General features: G+C 35.8%; 1 protein-coding gene and 1 long non-coding RNA gene across 2 annotated transcripts in view; one reads left to right on the top strand and one right to left on the bottom strand.

The window, feature by feature from the left end:
• The first annotated feature begins 321 nt into the window (after nt 1-321).
• The window catches only part of LOC143348495 (uncharacterized), a 55,561-nt gene continuing 28,873 nt past the window's right edge, over nt 322-27,009 (top strand). The window contains exons 1-2 of the mRNA XM_076778741.1: nt 322-508; nt 1,559-1,685. Of these exons, the coding sequence (XP_076634856.1) occupies nt 322-508; nt 1,559-1,685 (314 nt within the window). The remainder of the gene's footprint in view (nt 509-1,558; nt 1,686-27,009) is intronic.
• The window catches only part of LOC143348497 (uncharacterized), a 36,898-nt gene continuing 28,115 nt past the window's right edge, over nt 18,227-27,009 (bottom strand). The window contains exon 3 of the long non-coding RNA XR_013080771.1: nt 18,227-18,338. This is a non-coding gene — a long non-coding RNA (uncharacterized LOC143348497). The remainder of the gene's footprint in view (nt 18,339-27,009) is intronic.

The following is a 27,009-nucleotide window of genomic DNA, read 5'->3' as shown; positions in this document are numbered from 1 at the left end:
ATAAATTTGTAGGCGGGTTTCAAAGTATTATACAATAGATCAATAAATCATTAATTAGAGATTAACTTGATTTACGATAACAAGAAAATAAGAATGATTGAACGCTCGCGATGAAGAAACAGTGCTTTTTATGCGCATAAAGCGTATCCTAGTTCGCGCGAACGAGTTTTAAAGTCTTTGCCGATGGGTATAACGCATCGATAACGTTCAGTTTCCGGTAAGAGAAATAAGAACAGTTTCCGTTTTAAAATGGTAAACACCGCTTCTTCAAACTAATTTAACGAGTTTATTGTGAACTTAATTAAAGTAATTATAGGAAAAATGGACCCACGGCAACGGTATCTTGAAGAGCAAATGCAAAGAACGGAACCGAAAGCAGAGGAATTGCACCGAAACCTGCACGAACTTAGGACCAAGTATTTTCAGTTAGAGCAAGCCTTCGAAATCAATTTGCAGCTGCAGACCAAACGGGAAATTGAATTTAATCGCATAAAACACGAGAAGGAAGGTAAATAAATTGTTGTTCTGACTCATTCTGACTGATCCTTCCTGACTGTATTTTTCACAAACAGCACCAAACACCGGAAAATTGTTTTTACAATTTAATTACAAGATTGTCAAACGTTATCGTCTGTAGTAAATATTATTTATCTCAAAACAATAGAATTTCCATTAAATTACATTACTGGATTGCAAAGAGAACCTCGTTTAAATTGCCCTTAACTCGTTAAAATCAAACAAGTAGTTACTTACGTATCTCAAATTATTTCGATCAAACTACACGCTCAAATATTAACAAAAGATCTATTTTACCTGCTCGCGTACGAACGAATATTACTGATTGAAAATTTATGAAATTCGATAAACTTGCTCGCAAAAATTCTTAACACGGTTAAATAAGTTCCATCGTTTTTTATTCCTCCGGGATATTTCTTTTTCGATCGATCTGTTTCGAGTTCCGCCAACTAGGAGCAAACATTTACAAAGTTGCTCGAAGGCACTACTCAGTTGGAATACCGAAGGCGACGAGTTTTGACTTTCTGCAAGAAAAGGTGGTGCTTTTTCGGTTTGAAAAATACAGAACTCGGGAAAATTTGATCGAGGAACGTTGTGAAAACTTCTCAAAGCGTAATTTGCGCTCAAGTTTGAAACTTACATTAGATATAAGAAACTGTAACTCTTGTATAGAAAACATGTTCGTCGAACTAAAATTACATATAATAATATCTGTTATGGTTTTAAAACAAAAACCGTTCAAATTAATACTATATAAAAATTTGGCTTCTTTAAGGGAAATAAATTCTTTTTAGGTGTACTTATTCAGTAAAGATTTTCGAAATATTTTCTATCTGCAGTCATGTAAGAATATTTTATTAAATATGTTATTCATAGTTTTTCAATAGTAAATATATATGGCAAATATGAAAACAATCAATTCGGTAGATGTCTTTTTAAAAATTCTAGGAGGTCCCTTTTGTTTCGAAGGAAATATCGTACTGTGATCATTTTTTGTCGCCGTAGGATAGAAAAAAAAGTAACTCAAAATTGATTTTTTCAGAGCTTCAAAAATTTAACGACGGAATTCTAAAAACGAGAACAGAGCTAAACTCGAGGCTAATGAATGCAATAATTGAGAAGGATCTTTGGAAAAATGCATCCCTTCGACAAAAGGATTTTATTATGAGGTACGTAATGAAATTACTCCTTTATTCTGATATTCTATGCATGCGCGTATCTGTGACCTAATATGAACTTGAAAGTATTACATAATTCCCAAAGACATACAGTATGTAACAAAAATAAGCGAATCTAGATCTTTTATAACTTTCGATTACATTGTTCTACCATCTATAGTTAAATTATCGACTGTCTATAATAGCTAACATTAGAGCACTAATAGTCACTGTTTACATATACAATTTGCACAATTTATGTGTTAATTACCGTTGTTATATTGCATGTATTCGATCTTGATATTTATGCCGATTATAAAAGTAAGTGACCATGTTATTTGTTTGTATTGTTTTTTATTTCTAAGATGTATTTCAAGATCATTTATTATGTATTATCAATTTATTGAGCCCAAGTATCGTTTAGACGCATTAAGGTTCTATTATTATTACTATACTATTCAATACCTAAATGTCATTTACGTTAAGGATTGTTAAGGATTCTAAAGGAGTCTTAACATCGCGGGGTTTATGATACGGACGTGACTTCTCCACTATTTTTAAGGGTTAGGACTTGGAGACATTTTTACATGGAAATTACGTTATGGTTATTAAGGAACCTCCAAACTCCATACGGGACTGGAATCCTTGGAGCTCTTCCTTGCTTCAGTAGCAATTGACGTATCGTAAACTCGCGGTAGCGCACAGCTGCAGACTACCGGGGTCTGGGGGTCTTGATTTTCCCCAAAGATTGTTTATTTATAAAAGGTGCAATGTTCTCGCTCACCCTTGCATGTTGCACCTGGACACTGGATAGGCGAGTAGGCAGGAATGTTGCAAAGGATAAGAAACACCATGCCAAGATGACGACTTTGAGGATTGGTTTGACCAATCCTCCCACCCATTAGCCAAGCTTAGGTTAAGGGTAACATTAAGATTTCGGCTTAGATTCGTTTGATCGAGTCTTACAACCTCGAGTCGACTCTCCACAAGTTTAAAAATATTCTTGTGCAACTAAAAAAAGCAACGGGCTCTTCCTTGAAACAACGGACTTCAAGGTTACCGGTTTTTTCCCGAACACCAGTTTGGGTGGTCCTTCGAGCACAAGGAAAAGGAACACAGTAAGGAGCTGAGTGATAAGCACGGTCCACACAGTATAGCAAGTGAGCATAATACTTCGCGGCCGAAACAATGACTGAAAATAAACATTTGGAAAAGAAGGAAAAGGAGGTTGTAATCAAAATGAAAGACGAAAGAAAGACAAATCGATAAGTTGGCCGATAAAAGTAGATCAGTTTTGGTTGCACTAAAGTCGAGGCGTTCAAAAATGACTGATATTCGCTAAGATAAAAGAATAATTAATATATATGTACCTGATCTGTTTTTATCAGAAAAATTAGTTCGCGATTACTACACGTAAGCAGAAATGCACCGTCTTGTTGTTAAAAAAATCCCTTGTGTTAATTAAAAAGAACCTACTAAAGCAAATGAATTTTTATAATAAAAATGTTTTAAAACCAATTTCATTCTGGAAAAATATTTTTTGGACCGATGAGTCCATGATTAGAATGAAATACAGTCATGGACGAGTGTATGTTTGGAGGGGAAATAATGAATTATCACCGTATCAATGTGCCAAACCAACTTTTAAAGGAATGGGACAAGGCTTAATGGTTTGGAGATGAGTTTCCTATTATGGGGTAGGAAATACCGTCATTTGTAAAGGAAAAATAGACGCTCAAGTTTACCTCAACTCGATGAAGGAAGACGAATTATAGGAGATGACTTTATCCTTCAGCAGGATAATGCACCTATTCTCAAGGCAAAAGTTGCAATTAAATATTTACAAAACAGTTCCATACACATTCTAAAATGACCTCCAGTCCTGAACTATTGTCTATAGAAAACATGTGATCAATTTTAAAATTGCGTATTGCAGACAACAAATCACGTAATTTGAAAGAGTTGCAGACTTCAATAGAGACCATGTGGCAATCATTTATTATCGAATAATGTCTAAAATATACACTTTCCTTACCCGATAGATTGGTCAAAATACCCTTACTCAATGAACATTATTGTGATTATTAAGCTTTTTCTAAAAATTATGTTCACTTACATTTGTAACATATACATACAATATGTTATAACATATGTATATACGTTTCCATTCCTTTCCTTTAAGAAGATTCTAACTCATTTAAAGTTCAAGTAATGTAATTGTCTAAAAATCCTCGTAAGATGAAAATAAGTTTTATTTTATTGTATAAAATTAGATATTTAACTTCACCCAAACGATTTCCTATTAGAGGGTGAAGTGTTTACTTACTTTTGTTCCATACTGTACGTGTTTAACTTACATTGTTGATATTATATATACATATGTATATGCATATTTAATATGATATAATATAAAAGACTTTTTATCTGTAATTTATAATGTTTTATAAGTTGGATTCATTTATAAATGTATGCTGTTTCAGTGCCTGAAAAATGTTTAAAATCAATGCAAAATGACATTGAAATTACATTAACATCGTGCACTAAATCTCTTCTGTTGTCATTAAATAAACATACAATAAATAGCATACTTAAATGGCAGAGAATAGGTTATTATTTGCTTACTATTGGCTATCGTTGGCAAAAATCATTACTATATCCAAGCCCTTAGTTGAAATATACACAAAAATAGAGTTGCAAAATAATAGCTAATATTATAAATGGGAGTAAAAACTAAAATAATCTTTTATTTTATGATTACAAATTACTAAAGGCAAGTTACGAGTTCTGAAGGCGCGATTACTTATTAATCTCAAAAATAATTAATCGATTAATAACACTTTTAGTAATTAGCTACCAAAATAAACGAAAAACAATCATCATCCAACTTTGAGAATAATTGTATTTACGTAACGTGAATTATTTAAGTAACATAAAATGTAAAATATTTCAAAAGAAATATAACTCCGAAACAAAGTAATTGTAATTCTAATTTCATAATGAAATAATTGACATTAAAAAACGGGAGCATTTAATCGAATCTGTCCCAATTTATTTAGTCAACACCACGATTCTATGACTCCCTGTGTTCGAGCTTTCAGAGAATAAGATTGATTAACATTCGCTGTATGCGTTTACGTAGATTTGTACGATTCAATTCAACCAGTGATTTCGATTTCCATTAATCTCGATTAGCCGTACATTATGAATCCGACGTACATTCCTTATCGAAATCTTGTAAAAAGGGATGATTCGTCGGGAACGAGAACCAACGGACATGAGATTCGTATCGCCGAAAGTCTACGAGAAATCCAATTGCATATCAGCACACATTGAACGAAATACGACTATCTCTGAAGCACTGAACGATGTTCGCTCTTCGTCGTTTATCTGTTCCTCTTTTATAATTTGAAACGTTAGATTTTGTTCCACCATTGCTCGTTGCTGTTCGTCGTTAAATTTAATTTGACTTGCTTCTCACATTGTTAACATTTTTGCACATTAAAAAAAGATTCTAGCTTCTCTTCGTGATATAATGGCTTAATTACGTGCAACTAGTTCATACGAATATTAAAGAATTCAAGATGTATTCAATAAAGAACAAACAAGACAATAATTTATACTGCATGTCGTAACTATAAAACCACTCTAAAATTTTCAATTTTTATATGTTGCTGTTAAAATAATGAAAAGCAAAGTGTACCATATTTGAAGCTATGTTAAGAAACGATATTCTGCCAAAGAAGGATAAATTGTGACTACTAGAAAAAGGAAGCTGATTTATTCTTGTTTCATAACTATAAAACCGGAATAAATTCTTATTAAACAAATTATACAAATATTGCATTGTAAGAATAATTTTGTAACCCGTAGGACCTCCCTTATTTTCAAGGATTTCAATTAGTCGATTTTTCATATTTCTTATTAGAAATCGTTTTGTATTTTGTACCTTGCCTCACGCTGTTGTAATTACATTTCTTACTTCGAATATCTTTTGATACTGCTTATTACCAGCATAGATTTTTCGAACGACAATGCTCCAAATGTTCTTTATGGCATTGTAGTCTGGTGAACACGCTGGCCACGTTAAAACATCAATATTACGGTCCCGTAGCCATACTACAGTTGCACGATTGTTATAAATGGCAGCGTTATCTTGTTGAAAGGCCAATTTGTTTCTTTATTTTCATTTATAAATGGTAGCAATCGATGGTTTAGTATTTCAACATATATTCGTTACTATTAACTTTTGTCGTCGAAAATGCTAGAGGTAGCATGCTAATGATCTCAAATATGATATATTCCGTTTCTTCAAATTTCTTCTATAGATTGGTATTCTTGATTTTTGTCTTATTTTGGTCTCTAGAATTTCCCATTAAAATTTTTCTCAGAGGTGGTTGAACATACTGTATATAAGACTGAAAATTTTTGGGTGGTTTTATAATTCTGACACGCAGTGTATTCATCGTACACTGAATGTTGTGTAAATAAAATATAGTACACAATAAAATTTTGTTAATAACAATAAACGATAAATAGTACAATTGACGTCTACCCAATTGGTGAACGCTAAGACAACGGAGTTAGAAAATTTATTCGTATTAGAAGTGAGATAAATACGATTGTTGCTCACCGTACAATCACCATGCTCTCTCCGCCATCTTTATTTCTAATAAATCCGCCGTTCTGATTTCCTTTCCATTTTAAGTAATATTTTATCGCTTAACTTCCCTCTTCCTACCATTCGGCGAACTGCGGGTATCTTTTCTCCAATTACGAAAATGTTTTGTTGCTTCTATTCCACGCAGTGCCCGATGAATCGTTTACCCTTTCGTTTGCGTCTCGCCTTCATGTCCCGGTTGCCTCGCAAATCGCTTAATTATAAAACGCGTATAATTAACAACGTCTTCCCGGTCGCATTCACGCAATCCCTTTCAGCTGGCCAGCGGGCCCCCTCGTGCCTGAACGAGTCCATTTGAAACTTCTTAATTAACGAGCAGACTAATTTAAAGGGAGTCAGTTCTACCCACGAATGCGCCCAATTTCCGTATTTTCTGGCTTGGGGGAAATGCCGACGGGCAATTTGCATCTTGACGCCGGCCACGTATCTCGAATTTACAACATTATTTGTTGGGAAACGGTAAGGAGAACCAGATGTTATCGATAAACTGTCTCTGCCTTTAGTCGTTCATTTTTCTCGGTTCGGGTTTTCTCGACAAGATTTACGTGCCTTCGACGAGTCTGGAACGATATTTACAATTATTCTTGGCACGTAATCGCTGCAAATTGCTGTCAATTCTTGAAAGTTGCGAAAAATTGGTCGATTAACCAACGAGTATAAAATTAGTTAAGGAGCAATTTTCACGACACTTGAATAACAATTAAAATGCGTTAATGAATCGAACATGCGATTTCTTTTACTTTTTATACGTTGGTGTTGAATATAAAAATACATCGGCCGTCCAATTAATAATAAAATTTCTCATACAAAAACAGAAATTTTAATAAATGGGAACAAATATTTCACGAAGAGAAAAATCACAAATTATACAAATAGTACAGCAGGCGAAAACACATATTTCGTTTTTATACTATTTGTATTACTCTTCTTTTAATATAACGGTACGTTTCTCTTACTCTAATTACCACAAACGTGTTTTCATTTTTGACAAAAAATATGTCAATTTGTGGTAGTTACTTCATAATAAATCACTTCGTGAAATTTAATTTTGTCTAATTTCCTGAATAATTATTTTTTTATTTATTCAATAAACGGAAAGCTCCATTAGTGTACAACGTAGTAAAACATGACGATCAAAATAAGGTTACAAAGGTAAACAACGTAAGGAGAAAATGTTAAAAAAGTTTTGTCATCGATGTACTGTCATGCGAAGAAAGAAGTTGAAAGGTTTTTCTTTGAACCGTGACTAAGAAAAAATTTAAATTATAACAAAATATTGTAAATTTACGTGTGTCTTAAGTTTGAGTTATCTTAATTGCAACGAATTACGAGTTATAAAATTTATGTAAAAACATCGAACGTAAAAGTAATCTCCAATATATAACGTCAAATTATAACACAAACTGGATAAGAAATGGTTTTAATAATGGTTTAATTTTGCATCGCCGTCGGAAGTAGCCACGCTAAAAGCAATTAATCTCTCGACAGTTTGATTGGAAATGAAGATTATCATTTTCGATCCAACGGTCGTCTCATTATTAAACTTTCACGAGCCACAAGTCGGAGTATAAATTTATTTACCTTGAGGTTATATTTGCAAAAGGAACAAAGGTGCCGTGAAAATGCTAAAATTCGGCGAGAAACTTCGGAAATTTATGGAATCGGCGGAACTTTTAAAAGCAACTCGGTAACCTGCTCCTTCTTCTACCATTCTTCGCTGCACCTTCGACTTTTCTCGGGAGTCGAATTTCTAAAACTTTCTCTCTGTATCTTCCTCAGGACTTCCATTATGTTTTTACGGCTATTTTTCACCTTGTTACTTTTGTACATATGATTTTAATAAACGCGTTACAAATATGAATGCTCAACTCCGAGTTTACGATTCTCATTAGTTTCGTCAGCTCTAATAAACGTATAAATATGAGACGTTCTGATAAAATGATGTGTGTCCATTTAGTTTCGAAATACAAAGCCTCATTATTTACACAATGATAAGATTCGTTATTTTCATGGCAATATTATGGTTCGATACAAAAGTATAAAATGGGCTCATATAATTTTCAAAAACTCGATTTTTTTTTTTCCATTTTTTTAAACAACAGTTATACATATATTAGTCTGCACTCGAACTCCTTATTTTTGTCATATTCTTTTAGTTCACAAATATGTTAAAAAATATTTTAAACGCGTCTTTTTCAAAACTATACTTTTTTAACTGATTCCCATATCTTAAAATCTATTTGATCGATCGGCATCAAATTTCAATACACCAATTTTCCTACGCATAAATCAATGTAATATCTTGTTTCTTTTATATTGTTTAGATCCGCGAGAATGATAAATTCATTCAAAATTCTCTAATTAAGTTTCAAAGTGTTACTATCTTTTAATTATCGACTTTCTCCTTTAATTTTACTACCTGTCATAAAGAATCTTAATGTAATTAAAAATTTTTGTTTCATTTCGCGTGTACAGAATAGCTAAAATTATGGAAACCATGAGGCGACGTTTTTTTTTTTAATACGTTTCAGAATATGCAATTACATTCTGAAAAATGTCTACTTATTTCATAAATATCAACAAATTATAATTTAATTATAGACTAATAATTGACCAATTGTGCAATAGTGTTGTTACAGTGAAAAAAGTAAATATTCACTAGTAAGTCATTCACGTTACTTCATAGTACATAAAAAAGATGTTTTTTATTCCCTTGTCAAATAAAATACGTAGGAACAATAAATAAAATTTGACCTTAACTTGCAAGAACAAGTTAAATTTTGGTTCTTTTAATTGATCAACGATTCAGACACCTGAGTACATCTCTGAGAACTGTAACAAAATTTTGGCACACTCTATATAGTTACAATAATTGTTTTTTTAACGTAAAACGCATGAGAACTGTTCAAGAAAATACATACACCGTCGAAAATACGGAGCAGTGTGCATCACGTTTGCCCAAAAGAAAAAAACAATAAAAGAACCAGCCACAAAATTTCAGCGCGAGGTGAAACGTAGTCTAACATAATGTGTACGCTGTGGAAACGAGGTTCGCCAATGTTTATCGAAAAACACGGTGCTCACGCGTATGAATACTTGCGGAATTCGTACAGTTAAAGAGATAGCAACCATGTTCCATTATTCATTTTACCGGTGATGAATTAAATCGATTCGTGCAGTATTACAATGCGAATGCGCAAAATGTTATTGAACAATCAGGATTAAAATATTCCGTTCATCCTCCAAAACTAATTAGTATTAGTAATTTTTATATAGGGTGTTCGGCCACCCCTGGGAAAAATTTTAATGGGGAATTCTAAAGGCCAAAATAAGACGAAAATCAAGAATGCCAATTTGTTGATGAAGGCTTCGTTAAAAAGTTATTAACAATTAAATTCAAAAATTTCAAATCGTTCTGGAAAAATTATTTTCGGTTGCGGGGGTCAATTATAATCATTTTTGATGAATAGACATACCTTCGAATTCCTACCCACTTTCTAGAAAAAAATTCGAGAAAATGTGAAATTTTTCGACGGAAAAAAAAATTTCAAATCGTTTTGGAAAAATTATTTTCGGTTGTGGGCGTCAATTACAATCATTTTTGGTGAATAAACATACCCCCGAAATCTTGCGCATTTTCGAGAAAAAAAATTCAGTACAGGCGGAACTTTAAACGTTAATAACTTTTTAACGAAGCCTCAATCAAGAAATTGGTATTCTTGATTTTCGTCTTATTTTGGCCTGTGGAAACCCCCATTAAAATTTTTCCCAGGGATGGCCGAACACCCTGTATAAATGACCAACTATAATTTTAAGGGGTGAAACTCTTTTAATATGCAAGATGATGACTGAAAAATATCCAGAAGAAATTATGGAAATTTTAAATCATACAAAGTTTCACATGACTGGACCCTGTAATTTTCAATAATAACTTCGTTGTCTGTGTGTGCTATTCTTGTTAAAGTAGTTGTGAAATGTAACTGCCACAAGCATAATTTGTGTTATAAATAGTGCATACTACATTTTTTGGTAGTAATTAATTTTTATTTTTAGAAAGTGTAAGTGAATCTGAATAATACTTATTCTTGTTCAAAAAACAGTTTATTATATGCAATGTCCATTAAAAGTAACCATTTAGTCGTAAATCGTGTTTCTCAATCACGATCGGTAAATTGTTCATATATAGAATTACCAAATAAATTCAACGAAAATTTTGCACATTTTAATTTTTGCAGAATTGGTTATTAAAACAGTATTGCCATTTATTTCATTTATGCAACGTGGTTTGCGTAACAAACAGCATAACAGTTTGTCAAATGATTAAAATAAACAAGACTTCATAAAGTGATTGTCGACGATATATCAGTTTTCAATTTGACTCAGTAAAATACAAAACAACAGAACCTTGTTTGTTGAAAATATTGTTATTACCAGAAAAAAACATGAAAAAGAAAACAATGGTCCGCGCTCGTTTTTATTTATTTGCGGAGGTCGAAATGCATTCCAAAGTCGTATTTTATGATAGAAAAACGTGGAAATAGAATATCTCATAATGCAATGGGGGAAAAACGACATTCAAATATTCGGAACACTGAAGCTACTTCTTTTTGTTAATACGACTCTAATATTTTTACTGGAATATAAATCCAAAAAAAAAACGAAATCAATTAATTGTAAGCTAATTTCATTTTAAATTCAAAATTTCTAAAAATTTTGCCGATTTTTATATGCCTCTCTAAAGTGCATTAATCGCGAATGTTTATCGTTGGCACTGTTAACGATCGTTCGCTTGAAATGTGGAAACCGCAGCTTATGATTTTCGGCTTGGAATAATTTAGCATGCATAACACGCCAAACAAAATTTTGCGAATATTGTAATCGTCTTACGATTGTACTGGTACGAGTAGAAGGTTCATTTGCTAGAGTTACAATGCGGTTTCCTGAGCCTTGGCATTAACCTTTTAAAGTCCTTCATTACCATTTTCTTGGAAAAGCAACAATGTGCATTAATGAAAATAGATGATTGCATTCAAATAACTAGATTAGGCAAGGGCAAAATTAAGTGAACACTTGTCTATTTCATGCAGAAGTACTGCAATTTAATTCATTTTCCTAACTGTTTGATTTTTAATTTTTCGTCATAGTCTATATTATGGCTAACAAATTTTGTTTGTAGTTTTGCAGAATAATATGGTTTGCGTTACGAAAGAATTATTACAAATTAAAGTTGAACAAAGCGGTGATGACTTCTCCCTCCAAGACACATCATCTGTTTGCGCAACGGCACACTGTCGCACGCCAACTTAATCTTGTGCAACTGCTTGGGAGGATAAAGCTTGGAGGCTCCAATATGACGTATCTGCTGGAGAGGTCTTCGGTCTGTCCTCTCGTTCTCTGGTGTGGTTAGTTTGGCGTTTTTTCTCAATCTGCTCTCTGGGCCAAGGTTGCCCAAAGAGCTAGCCTCGCCATGGGCGTATCCAAGACCATGGGAGGAAGCATTAGACGCTGATTGGTTTTCTATTATTGTTTCGCCGGCCAATCATTTTGGTGGCGAAGATGGTCGGTGGGAGGCGGCATGCAACAGTAGTTTTTAATAATTTTTGCGGGCCCGGGGTTTTTCCGCGAGGAGGATACGGGCCCGGGCCAGCGCCTGGTGGCCAGATGCGTCACGCGGTACCTGGTCTCGGCCATAACATCTGGCACCCGTCGTCGATACTATTGCAGGTAGTAAAGTCATAGAGCGACTGGATTTGAGGGCCATACAGATTTTAAGTGAATTTTACTAATTAAATAGCCGCCTTAGGGGCATTAGGTTGTAAGCAAAGTCCTTGAATGTTTATAAAAGGTGTGATTCTACATCCGATGGCTTTTATGAGTTTACTGTTGCGCTGCAACATCATCTAATTTACTTATTGCAATTATAGTTTTGTAGATTGCACACTGAGAGAATTATCGAGCAAATACGTGTGACTATTGTCCACCTTTGAATATATAATAAATCGTTAATTAGTAGTGACAAAATGAAGTGTTACATTTGTTGCCACCACGTGAAGGGTTTCCGCTGCAGTCAACAATGATCAGTGTCGTTTTTGAGGAAGTTACAATTTTTCTCGGACCGCATGCAATTTCTAAAGGACTAGGTCTGGCCGGATGGCGGTTTCAAATTTCTCTGGAAACGGTCCCCGGTTAGACCACCCTCGACGGCAATTGATGTATCGCAAACCCTCACGTGCTGACCATCAAGACGAGGACGTAAGAACATGAATGGGTAATAAATTAACCCAGGGATTGTGCAACGTCCTGCAGACCTTGATTTGCAGGATGAAACAAACCAGGCTGTGGGCGTTGCACAATGCAAAAACTGTCCAAATTTCGGATTGGGCAGGACAAGGCCCAATCCGAACATCGACTCCTCCAAGGAGGCACTAAGAGGGAGATTCGGAGGCTTCCTCTAGGACAGAACTCTGGACAAACGGCAGAATGAATTTGGATTTAGAACAGAACTGAACTTAGAATAGAATTGAACTTAAAACAGAACTTGGATATTTTTGAACATCGCATCGGACGCGAATAGAACCATATAATCGGACTTGTACTTTGAACATAAATAAGATCACCTCACAAGTGATCTTATGACCAGGACCACTCTTGTTGATTGTTAAATTTGAACATTTATTGTTATTGTTAAATAAATTGTTGTTTTGTAAATCAAGAAATTGATTTACTACAAAATTAACTCCTCGAACCACCTACGGAGTTAACAACATTTGTCTACCTTTCCAACCCAAATCCTGATGCATTGTAACGCATAGTAAAAGATGTCCTCGTTCCTCGTGAAAATTGCTCAAAGAATATATAATTTTTAGCAAGGAATAGCATAGACAAAAACCAATAGTGTGTACAGTATGGTGAAAGTTAACATGTTATTGAGCAGAATTTAAACGTAAACTATATATAATTTAAAATAAATTTGTAACGCGCATATCCCTACCCGGGCTGCGGACCGAACACCCGTCACGACCGAGTCTCCGCGACCGGTGGTTCACCGCGCGGCCGCTGGGCGTCCGCACCTTCTCGCAATTAATTAAACGCCGCGCGAATATTAAATCCGGGCCACCGGCTGAATTCAGGGACTCGTGTCTTGCTCCCCGAAGCCAGCTCTAGTGGCGAGGGGCTCCGTATCTCCATAAGGGCTCCATACAAGATTCGCTTTTGGTCACACAAGAGTGCGCGGGATACTCTCGCGATTGATTTGCTGTACCTATCGCAAAATGATCCTGGACACTAGGTGGAGACCTCTCCTACAAATTCGTACCCGGGCCCTACCATCAACGCCAGCCATGTGGCAGCCTCCCTCCCCCTGAAACACTGAACGACCGACCGTTCCTCGCTAGTCTTTAAGTCTGTCTGCATCCACCGTTAGGCCATAAGTCGCGTTAGTCTGTCAGTCTGTTCACGTCCGCCGCCAGCCGGGAACTTTGTGAATGTCTGGCTGGACATCCAATAAACGCTTTGCAACCACAACCGCCTTAGTCACTCACCGCGCCGAACCCTGGCTAGCCTACTCGGTCGGCAAGCGCGACCTTCCTCGAAGTCCCTCCCCCCCCCCCCCCCCCCCCGAACCGAACCGTCCACTGGAGAACGGTTACAAATTCTAAAGTCTTGAAAAATTACTACATATGTACATACTGAAAATCTAATCTTACTCGATAGAACTTTCACAGCAGAGAAACCTAAAAATTCCAGTAATAGCAGATTTTCATGTAAAATTGTCCCAGACTTCCTCTGTATTACAGGATAATTTTTAGTAGAATATTCTCTCCGTGTAAAAAATTTCTTAATCAACGAAAAAGGAAGAAATCGTCCCAAATTACTCATTACGATTGAATGTATCTTTTGTACGGTAAACGTACGCTATGGAAATTTAACGCATTGAAGGAGAACTATACATATGTCGGACAAAGGATATAGTGACCATGGATACATCACGGTATATCGCTCGTGAAACGATAAATCCAGTGTCACCGGAACCGGACGTTTACGTAGTTTGGGCTGCGTCGTCGCACTTGAGTTCGTGGATCGTCACCGATCACTGGTAAATCGCCGGGTTTTTCCGCTGACTGTGCGACAATTGAACCATTATTTCTCGATAAACGAGAACTCTTGGTATGAAATTCAATGCTTGTCGATATAACAAAAACGATGTTCCGCTGGATTTGCAAATGCATCAGCAATCGTTGTTAACGATGTGTCACAGCTGTAGGCCATATACATAGTTAGGTAGACATTCTATTCTCGACTTCTGGAAAATTCTTCTCCGCTAGATTTCCTGTACTCTTCGACATTAATATTTTACATTTGTTGTTCTTTCTAGGTGCTGGTACAAATTTTTATAATAAATAAAAACATACTAATACCGTCTCCATAATATAATAAAGATGCTTTTGTTTTAATTTGTTTTATTTAAGCTCGCATTACCTTGCATATTCTTATTTTAGATCATGTTATATACATTAATGTTCTTTAAAAAACTGATAAGTTTCATTATATTGTTTTCAATAGAATTCATTACCTCACTCATATCATTTTTAACTTTGTGTTTTTGATTGCATATAATTGCAGTCAATTGTCACATGTTTTATACTCAGATTTAAGTTACGGTTTGGACGTTTTCAAGCATTTTTTTTTGTTTTTAGGTGTGAATGAGCTGATTTTGTGTGGTTTATTAATACTTGTGTTATTTTAACTTTGTTACGAGCCAGGGCCGTGCAGCGCGCGTGGCCTGCGAGTGCGAGGGAGAGTATGGAATATGGTATCAGTGTATTAGTAAGGTGCACGGACGAACCCGATGCAAAATCGGGGAGTCGCTAGGATAGTTGATAAGGAGGACGAACCTGATGCGAAATCAGGGAGCCTCTGGGATGAAGTCACGTACGGACGAACTTGGTGCGAAACCAGGGAGCCGTAGGAGGGTGAAACGTCGTGAACGAACCCGTTGCGAAATCGGGGAGTCACTAGGATTGTTGATAACGACACAGACGAACCCAATGCGAAATCGGGGAGCTACTAGGAGGTTGGAACAAACGCAGACGAACTCGATGCGTAATCGAGGAGTTGATGGGAACTTGGATAAATCACAGACAAACCTGATGCGAAATTAGGGAGCTGTAGGATGCGCACGAACCTGATGCGTAATCAGGGAGCCGCTAGGATGGTAATAGATTACGTGGACGAACTCGATGCGAAATCGAGGAGCCACTAGGTTGTAAGAATTTGTATTTGGATTTAGGATATGTTAATTGACCTCGTAACTTTGAATTATTAAATATAATATAACCTGAGCGGTAAGGTTATATTATTGTGGGAACGTTTAACTAATAATAATCGCTTTATATAATTATGGGTTAAAGAAGTTGGATAACTCTGATTTAATAATGAAAGTAGATATATTCTTAAACCAACAAGTAAAACACAAGTGTTTCGTGTATCTTATGTCGCGATCAAAGAATGATTGTATTTACCTAAAATGATCTTGCACGGTGTTGACGCACTGGCGATGCGGGGAAGGGGGGGGGGGAGTAAGTCGGTTGAAAATAATGGCCGTAATAGAATTTATACCGGTTCACGAATTCTATAAGTTTCATATTGATACGAAAGGGTACTGTAGCCCGATCTCATGAAATGCAACTGACTAACAAAACCGTATACGCGTAACGAAAAACGTGACGTTGGCTCTAAACGTGACGGTACGTTTATGATCCCCCGAGTAATGAAATCACGGGGTTTATATACCCAAAAATCTGTAGGGGCGGATTCAAAAGTTCGTTAGAAATTACCATATGCAGTGTTACGAGCGCGAGCGCGAGATCCTGGATTCGATCGAGGACAGTACTCGACCGGTAGTTTTAGGTATGGTTAGGAGAGAGAAAGGAGTTCCGGACGAACCAGGGGCTCTATGCTCTGGGAGCCGCTAGAAGGAGTGGACGAACCAGGGGCTTTATACCCTGGGAGCCACGTAGGTTTTTAGGAAGTTTTAGAATCTTGCTCTATCGTAATGGTACACCTCGAGCGGTAAAGGTGTACCGAGTTCGTGAGATACCCCTCGTTTTACTGTTAATAAGGTTCAGGGTTGTATTAAGTGAATAATGCAAGTGAGGATAACTACTTGAATATATTCTGATCGATGCTTAAATACAATTGTCGATTATTTGAACTAGTACTATTGCTAGGTTGCCACGACGGCGAGAGTTTTATATCGGCTTTTGCGCGGCGCGTTCGCGGGAGCTACTTCTCGATTAGTCGATTGAATACTCACAATTGAAACCGCTAGGGCGAATAGTTGCTCAAAGGGGATTATAGCCCGATCTTGCTTCGAGTGACAAAGTAACGTCGTCTCGAGAGGTTTTGAGATAAACTGAGCTCAATGAGTGAGAAAACGCGGCCCTTATATACTGGAAATTGAGCCCTTACAGTGGCGGGGCATTACTATATAAGGCAATGAAAATTGGGCCGGGTGTTCACATACGGCATGAGTCAATCCCGTCCCGAGGGTTGTACGCTAGATGATTGGGCCAACGCCCAAGCTACCAAACGTTTCGGTCCCATACATGAGTGATATGTACAGCAGTATTCTTCGAATTGCGTTAATTAACGGGCTGCTGTATCACGATGGAAGTGACCCCCATTTCAATGGTTAGATAAGTAGCAGGGCGATTTCCTAATGCACGCAAGTGGCAAGGAAAATTTGGGGAACGAAACGTTCGGCATACGTAACAACTTGATCATTTCTTCTTAATTTACTTATTATCGAAGAGAATTTCACATCATTAAAATTACTTTTCAGTAAGAATTTTTAACAACGTTTAGGAAGAACAAATTTTTTCTACGAGAGCTGCACAGAAAATATTTTTAAAAAATTTCCAGAAAACAAAAATAAAGTATTTATTCGATTTAAATGTATTGAACATTTCTTGATTTAGAAACATCTCAAACTAAAGACAGAAATTAGAAACTTCGATTCTTTTATTATCAAAGTTCAAAATATTTTCTTATTGCGATAAGCTTTCGAAGAAATCGAAGAATATTTTGATCCTAAGATACAAAAATTTTCCAGGAAACGAAAACAAACTATTTATTAAATTTAAATATATTGTTGCGACGGATTAAAGATGCATCGTTGCGGCAATATGAAGGCTGTTCCGCAACGATGTGAAGCTGCCTCTTCGAATGAGCGGAACCGGCAACGATTTAAAAGATCAGAACTATGTGAGTCCTCGTAGCGTGCGAAATTTCGATCAGAACTCTGTTAATAAAATTCCTTGTTCGTTAGTTTGTGTTCTTAGTTTTGTGTTTATTAGTTGTATGTTATAATGAATTCTACGAGAAACACCCCTCCCCGGCGCAACAATATTATATTTATAAACATTCATTTGATCATTTTATTATCAATAAAAAATGTTAAAAAGTAGAATCGTTAATAAAAATCATGCGATTTCAAAAAGTTGATGATTAATATACATTCGAAAGGTTTAAATCCACCTCGCGAATATAATATTTAATTCAAAATTTTCAAGGGTGAATTGTTTATTTCGACTTTTTCAAATAAATAAACTGGGAAACGCGTGGAACGAAATGCACAAAAGAGGATTCGAAGCGTTTACGTGAGTATGGAGTAGGTTGTCGGGTGACCGTACATATTTGCGATCTCGAACAAACTGATTGAATTGATACAACAACTTCATTGAACATTATCCATTCACGATATCAAATAAATAAGCGGATCGTATAGAAAATCACGGAAAAAATTTCCTGTTTGGTACATTTGCGTTGCTTGGTTCAAATGAGACACCCTGTATATTCAAACGCTTGTTTGACTGCTCTTCAAAAGTACAATCACGCTGATGAACGTGGCTTCGCTATTGATTCGTAAATTATGGATAAAATCGAATTGCCTCCTTGATGAGAACGTTGTTTCGTTATTCGGTCCGCTACAATTCAATATATTGTTTAAAAAAAAAAAGAGGGAACAAACTTGAATCTATACTAGAACAGAAACCTAATTTATTTTATTTAAAGTAATTGAAAGTCTTATTATAGAGCAACGATCCCAATGTCAGTATCGCGAAAGCTATTTTCTGATCGTAATCGTGAAGGAAACTTACGAAGTTCTGGGAACGGGATAGATTCGTCCAAACAGTTCTCATTTTCATTACAAAATGTCAATTTAATTTTCATAATAGTCATGAGAATTAAACTCGAAACAAAAATGAATTTATTTTGTAGTAATGAATATTAACGTTATCTCGACCCTCTTGATTGCGTTACCATTGAATAAACAGCACTGAATACACAAATAGGAAAGTTTGAACACGAGCAAATCCAAACGTAAATTTTCATACTTTCGATTGATTTTTGGTACGTAAAGAGTAAACAATTCTGAATCGATAAACTGTTTTACGGTCAATAAGCTTTAATATTACAATTTATTGCGTTCTAGATAAAACAATAGATCTCGTTGAAGCGCTGAGTTAAGATAGTTTTATTTACAAAATTTTCTACTTGCCAATTTTTTAGACTTTTTAATAAGCGTTGAAATCAGCTTCAAATTTTGTATTTTTTCTCATACATGGATTGTGAATTAATTTAACTAAAAACAACTGTGTATTTCAAAATTTCTTTCTAAAAACTGATTACGAAAAGAACATAACTTGTCGAAATTATAATTCCCTAATTATCTCAGACGGTTTACCAATTCTGTAATCCCAAATTTGTACGAACAATCTACATCGTCAACAAATAGAATACAAACGTTAGGTTTAAATTTTCAAAATAAGATTGTAAGTAAAGTCACATAGGAGTCTCGAGAATGAGGGCCTACAGAGTGTGTAGCGGCTATTGTATTGCCACTACGCCCTTGCCATGGTACGAATGGAATGGAATGTAAGGATAGTTTTAAGCTTTCTATTTTTCTATTTTCCCAGAGTTTCGTGGGAGCCTGGTCGTCCTGTTAAACACTTGGCAACCAGATCCGTGCGAGGCGTCTGTTTTCCTTCAAGGTTTCGCTTGGGCCTTAGACCACCCCGATCCGGGCCCGTTGAGCCTCTTGACTTTTATGACTCTCTGTCGCTATAGCTAAACTTTCCCTAAACTAAGTATTTTCTAGTTTCGTTTCTCTGTCTTTCTGTCCTGTCCCTTTTTCTCTCCCTTTGCTATTAGGGTAAGGAAATGTATACATTGTAATTGGACATTGGAAACATTGGAAATGTATATTGAGAAGGGGGCGTAGGAACGGCGCTCAATCCGTGAAAGACGTTGTCTTAGGATCAATCTGTTAGAGATGCGTTGCACTCACAAGGAACGTTCGCGAACGGTCCGGCTTCGATTTTGATGAAACTTCGAACACTGCTTCGAACACGGAAGCAGCCAAAATTAATCGACACGTATTTTTTTTTAGCTGCGGTAACTCGAGTTTAAGGGGTGAAACCAACCCTTGAAGTTTTGGCTCGAAACGGCTATCTCGAAAACGGAAAGACATACAAAAAAATTGTTAATGTGCTGTTGGATGACCAACACGACCCAACAAACACCATTCCGTCACATTACAAACATTACTCATCCAAACATCCTAGTCACGATTCCCAAACCTTACTCATCCTGAACCTCGTACCCTTCCTGAGTCACACTCTCCCTTGACCATCGTCCCTACCTCTGCCTATTTCCAGTAATAGCATAAAAACGCCTGAAAAACCGAAAAACCTCTCAGAAAGAGTTCAGCATTCAGCCGACCCAACATTTGTAAGAGTTTTCTTAATAAAAGTGTTGTTAAATTCATTGGAATCCAACACAAATTTGGTGTCAGAAGCGGGATTCTTCGACGGCTTTCAACTCAGCTGCGTTTTGGACAATCACTGATCGTCTCACTGAGGAAAGGCGCCAATTTTAATTGGTTACATCGAAGAAAAAAAAAGAAGAAACTCATCCTGAAGCTCATCCACAACTGGTTGCATTCATTGGATCAACGTGTATCCAACACCACTGGAGGTTGCAGTTTTTCTTCAGGAGAAAAACATTTTACGGTCGCACTGTAAGTACTGAACTCCAAATACTTCTTTCAATTCCGAAAATTTCCATTTTTTCCTATAAAATGTCTCAAACCGATAATATTACAAATTCAGTTGTCACCTCCATAGAGGTATCTCTAGATCATTTAATTAAACTTCTACCAAATGAATTCGATGGAGATAGGACAAAGCTACGATCGTTCATCAAACAAGTAGATTCCGTGTTCGAATTGGCTAATTCTTCACAGAAGCCAGTGTTGTTACTATTTGTAAAAAATAAAATAGTAGGGAAAGCTAGAGATCAAGTCGATATCCATTGTAACCTTACCACATGGGATGAAATTTCCGATTTATTGTTAAGTTTATATCAAGATAAAAAGACACTAGATCAATTAATGGAGGAGTTGAATTCTATTAGACAAATGCGTAACGAAACTATTTCACAATTTTATCAACGCTTAGAAGAACTTCAGTCCAGAATCCTAGGTACAATTCATTCCGCAGATATTGAAGACAATACATTATCAGGACGTGTAGCGATGATTAATGAAATGACCTTAAATCGGTTCGTGTATCACTCACATCCACAAATTTCACAAATGCTAAGATATCGCGATTTCAAAAATATTAATAACGCTTTTACTGCTGCCGTAATGGAAGAGAAAGCATTACGAATACAATACAATCAGGTAGAAACGCGAAAATGTAGAATTTGCTATAAAACAAACCACACTACTAATGAATGTTTCAATAATCGCAATAGGGCTACTCCGCCCATTAACAGACCCGTTCATTATAATCAAATTGATAGAAACAGAGTACCTCAAAGTGAACCTAAACAGTGTAGGTATTGCAAACGGTTTGGACATGTAATAGAAGAATGTAGAAAACGCGAATTTAATAACTCTAGAACACATTCAAATTTCAATCAAAATTCAAATTTTAAAGCCAATCTCCAACATCAAGGAGTACCCACGAATCGCTATCAACTTCCAAATTCACGATTTAAATACACCCCTGGACAAACTTCGACAAACTCCTTTTCACCACAAAACGTTATCAATCACGATACATCCTCAAATGACAACAACGTTGCTCCTAGAACGACAAATTTTTGCAATGCCCAGGATCTTCCCAATCCCCCTATATCTGTAGAAGCAATGACGTCAAAATTCAACAACCTCTAATATTAGATAATTTCACTACTGCATCGTCATCACCTCACAATCAACCTTATGTGTTATTTGAATCACACCATTCCATAGCAGATGATGGTATTTTAAAATTCCTAATCGATACGGGAGCTAGCATATCCTTAATTAAGGCATCATCTATTCAAAATTATACAGTTGATAAAAATAATTACACGATTTTAAACGGGATAGCTCCGCACGCCACGATTCAAACAATTGGGGAAACAGCAATAGAGTTAGCAATTCGCAGTGGCAAAATCATCGGTAAATTCCAAGTTTTGGACGTAGCTTCAAATATTCCATTTGACGGTATCTTAGGTGATAATTTTCTGAAAGCACATCGCGCCAAAATCAATTATGAAGATTTTCTATTATCACTAAATTCAATTTCAACTCCTATATCTCTCGGTCGGAATACTCCGCAATGCTCTCAAACAACAATAAGAATTTGTGGACGATCCGAAACTATAATTCCTATAAAATTAATAAATCCATCTAATATTCAAGAGGGAATTGTGTCTAGGCAGAGTTTAAATTCAAACAATTCTCTCCTAATTCCAGACGCAATTGTTAAAATCGATCACAATAATCGAGGGTTAGTAACGATATTAAATACGTCTATTCAATCACTTGAAATTCCAATTCCTGAAATATTCATTCAACCTATCCCTAACCATTCGTACATTTATAGCCTTGCTGAAAATCGAGACAATAATAAGGAGTCAAACCGTTTACAAGTATTGCATCAAAATCTACGGTTAAATCATTTAAACTCAGAAGAATTCAATTCAATTAAAGAAATTTGCTCAGAATTCAACGACATATTCCATCTTCCTTCCGACTTACTTACACGTACCACCGCGGCATCCCATAAAATTCCAACTATAGACGATACACCGGTGCAAGCGAAAACTTATCGTTATCCTCAAATCCATAAAGCAGAAGTAGAAAAACAAATCGAAAAAATGTTAGCACACGGTATTATCAAACCGTCGACTAGTCCATGGTCGAGCCCCTTATGGGTGGTCCCCAAAAAGCTCGATGCATCTGGGAAACGCAAGTGGAGAATAGTAATCGACTATCGGAAACTAAATCAGAAAACAATAGGCGACTCATATCCTCTCCCAAATATCGAAGATACATTAGACCAACTAGGGCATGCACAATATTTCACAACATTGGATTTAGCCAATGGATTTCACCAAATTCCCATGGACCCCAATGACAGTCCTAAAACTGCATTCTCCACACCTAATGGGCATTACGAGTTTACCCGAATGCCATTCGGTCTGAAAAATGCTCCATCCTGTTTCCAACGCATGATGAATAACGTATTAACCGGGTTAAATAACATACAATGTTTTGTTTATCTGGACGACTTAATTATATTCGGATCCACACTAGAGGATCACAATCGAAAATTAAAAAACGTACTTTCAAGACTTAGAGAACATAATTTAAAACTTCAGCCAGATAAATGTGAATTTTTAAAGAAATCCTGCGAATATTTGGGCCATGTTATATCTGATAAGGGAATCGAACCTAATCCAAATAAAGTCACGAGTGTACAAAAGGTCCCAAGGCCGCGTAATATCAAAGAAATCAAAATGTTCCTAGGAATGATAGGATATTATAGAAAATTTATAGAAAACTTTTCTATTATAGCTAAACCCTTAACCCAATTATTAAAGAAAAATGTAGAATTCAAATGGACAGAATCTCAAGAGCAAGCATTTCTCACCTTAAAAGAAAAATTAATTAATAAACCAATCCTTCAGTACCCAGATTTCGAGAACCAATTCGTTTTAACCACGGACGCATCCGATGTAGGAATTGGAGCAGTTCTCTCGCAGAAGGTGAACAATCAAGATCTCTCTGTCGCGTATTACTCTCGTACCCTGAACGACGCAGAACGCAATTATTCCACGACAGAAAAAGAACTTTTAGCAATCGTCAACTCGATTGAACATTTCCGTCCATATTTATACGGCAGAACGTTTATCATTTACACAGACCACCGACCACTTCAATGGTTGTTTAACTGCAAAAACCCCTCTTCAAAATTAGTAAGATGGCGATTGAAACTAGAAGAATATAGTTACGAAATTAGATATAAACCAGGATGTATAAATTCAAACGTAGATGGACTTTCACGACTTTTTGCAATGAATCAAGCGCAAATCGCCAATACACGATCTCAAACATATCAAGATTTTATAAAATTCCATTATACACAACTACAGCCGGTAGAATTCCCAGTAGAGACCCGAAGTCTCGCAAAAATCAACGAACCAATTGTTTTAATTTGGTCCTTAGATTTAGACGAAAGTAACCAATATTCCGAATACATACAATCAAATTTTGACTTAACCGACTTACAGCCTATCTTACATGATGCATCTATTTTAAAAAACGAAAGACAGACAGTATATCTGCTATTTCCATCAAACTTACATTTCGATAAGATAGAATACAAACACTTGTTCAAATGCCTCCAATCACTACATTCTAAAATTCACAGCAATGGTTTTGTTTTTATTTATCCTCATAAGAGCAGCAATTTGAAATCTAATATATTGTACGAAATGCTAAAATACGTATTTGCTACAAACGACATAAAGATATTCCATAATAATAAAATAACGCCAAAAACACAGGACGAAATAAATAAAATTTTGCAAGAAAATCACGATAATAAACTAACAGGACATTTTGGATTTAATAAAACATATAATAGAATCAAGGAACATTACTATTGGCCTACAATTAAGATGGATATTCGTAATTATATAAAGTCATGTCACTCCTGTCAAATTAACAAAACGAATTTTAAACCAACTAAGCAACCTATGGAAATTACCTCAACATCTAACCTTCCATTTGATAGAATAGCTATAGATATAGTAGGTCCATTACCTTTAACAGAATCAGGAAATAGATTCATTCTAACTGCACAGGATGATCTAACAAGATATTGTTTTGCCTACGCACTACCAAACCACGAATCAATAACCGTAGCTAAAACCCTAGTTGAATTATTTATGCGATTTGGAATTCCTAAATCAATCCTTTCCGATCAAGGACCCGACTTTATGTCGGACCTGATCAAAAATTTCAGTAGTTTGTTTAAAACCAAACACATCACCACAACTCCGTATCACCCACAAACTAACGGCTCTCTTGAACGCTACCATCTAACACTCAAGGACTACCTAAAACATTATATCAGACCTAATCAAACAGATTGGGACGATTACATTCCATTTGCTACATTCAGTTACAATACAACAATAAACAAGTCTACTAACCATACTCCTTACGAATTACTTTTCGGTCGTAGCGCATATCTACCTTCTTCTATTACACAAGAACCCGAATTTAAATATACCTACGACGATTATGTATCTTCTTTAAAGAATAAATTAAATATTTCATTTAAATTAGTAAAGGAAAACTTAATTAATTCAAAAAACAAAAGTAAAGAATATTACGATAAAAAATGTAACCCTGTCGAATTCAAAGTCAATGATCTTGTATGTATTTACCAAAAACAAATCAAACCAGGGTTAAACAAAAAACTTTCACCTAATTTTAAGGGTCCTTACAAAATTACCAATGTTTTCCCTAACAAAACAATAGAAATTCTAGTAGGAAAGAAAAGAATCAAATATCATACTAATTTACTTAAACATTATGTTCCAGATGAAAGAAATAACAGTTCTAATACTCTTGATCCCTAGCCTCATTTTCGCTACATCCTATGTTAATACTCCTCTCTCTGGCTCGAGCGGAATCTTTTACCAAAAATTAGGAATAACAAAAATTTCCAACACGGAACTACATCTTGTAACGCATATTAATATAACCTACCTGTCGCAACTTAAATTTCTCTTGGAAAACTATTTGACAAGATCACAAAAACTTTGTAATTTAATGTTAAACCGAACTGAAAATAGCAATAGTGAACATTTTCAATGTGAGCAGACCCTTCAATCTGTTCGGAATGAATTAGAGAATATAGAAAATAAGGCAGAAATACTCAATGCCTTAACCGGAAGTAGTCGCGAGAATCGCAAACGACGCGGATTAATCAACGGGGCTTCTTACGTATTAAACTGGTTGATAGGAACGCCGGACGCGGATAACGCTCGATACTATACCGAAAGCATTAAATCTCTTTTAAATGATAATAGACAAACTCAAGTTCTTCTAAAATCTCAAATACAAGTCGTTACGAGTACAATAAAGAACTTCAATAATTCCATACAGTCTTTAAAACAAACAGAAACTATAATGAATAGCAATATGAAAACAATCAACAAATACATGTTACAAACAGGAAATCTCATCTCTGATCTTTCGGTACAGTCAATTATTTTACAAGTTTCCACTTTATTATCTCTGTGCACTCAGATCTCTGACTATTACAACAAATACATCGAAGCAATTAACTTGAGCAACCATAATATAATTTCTCCATTTTTAATAACACCCAAAGACTTTTGTAAAGAATTGGCCAATTATAAGGGCGAATTCGAATTAGTAATCACACCGAGTTACAAGAACCTTCCAAAAATATATAAATTAATCAAGCTTCAGAATATAATGATGAACGATCTCGTAGTATTCGTTATCAAAATGCCGCTCGTAAGGAGGACAACTTTCGATTTGTATCACCTAATACCCTTACCTGTCCAACATGCAAACAATTCAATCTTTTCATTTATTATACCACGAAAACCGTACCTACTCCTCTCTCAATCTAAATCCCATTACACTCTCCTATCGGAAATGAAGGATTGTAATGAGTATCTGGACGGGAAGTACTTATGCACCGATATACACACGGCAAAAACTACCGAGGACTCCACCTGCGAAGTATTACTGTTGACTTCGCATATGGACCACCTACCACGGGACTGCTCAACCAAAACAATACACGCCGAAGTTGAAACATGGAAATATGTTTCGAACAACCAATGGCTCTATGTTTTGGAACATCCTACTACTCTGACGATCATCTGCGGGGAAAATAAGGACCACATGGAGGATATCGTCCTTCAAAGAACAGGGATGCTGCAACTACACAATAACTGCAAAGGATATACTATGCTGTTCTCTTTAGAACCTACCAGCCAGGTGAATAGAAATATAACCCACTTCGTTCCAAGAATGAACATAATATCGAGTGACTGTTGTATATCAGCACCCGACTATATTAAACAAGTCACACCAACAGCTTTAAAACCAATTAAACTCGTGAATATCGATTTAAACGACTTAAAATATAACAACAAGAAACTCAACGAATTCGACGAAATACTAACTCAACGATTGATGGAACCATTTATTGTCACGCACACAAGCTGGTACACAATAATCCTATGCGTAATTGGTGCCATTCT

This window comes from Colletes latitarsis, chromosome 11, assembly GCF_051014445.1.
Source record: "Colletes latitarsis isolate SP2378_abdomen chromosome 11, iyColLati1, whole genome shotgun sequence".
NCBI classification, from domain to species: domain Eukaryota; kingdom Metazoa; phylum Arthropoda; class Insecta; order Hymenoptera; family Colletidae; genus Colletes; species Colletes latitarsis.
This window is presented reverse-complemented; position numbering and strand designations above follow the sequence as displayed.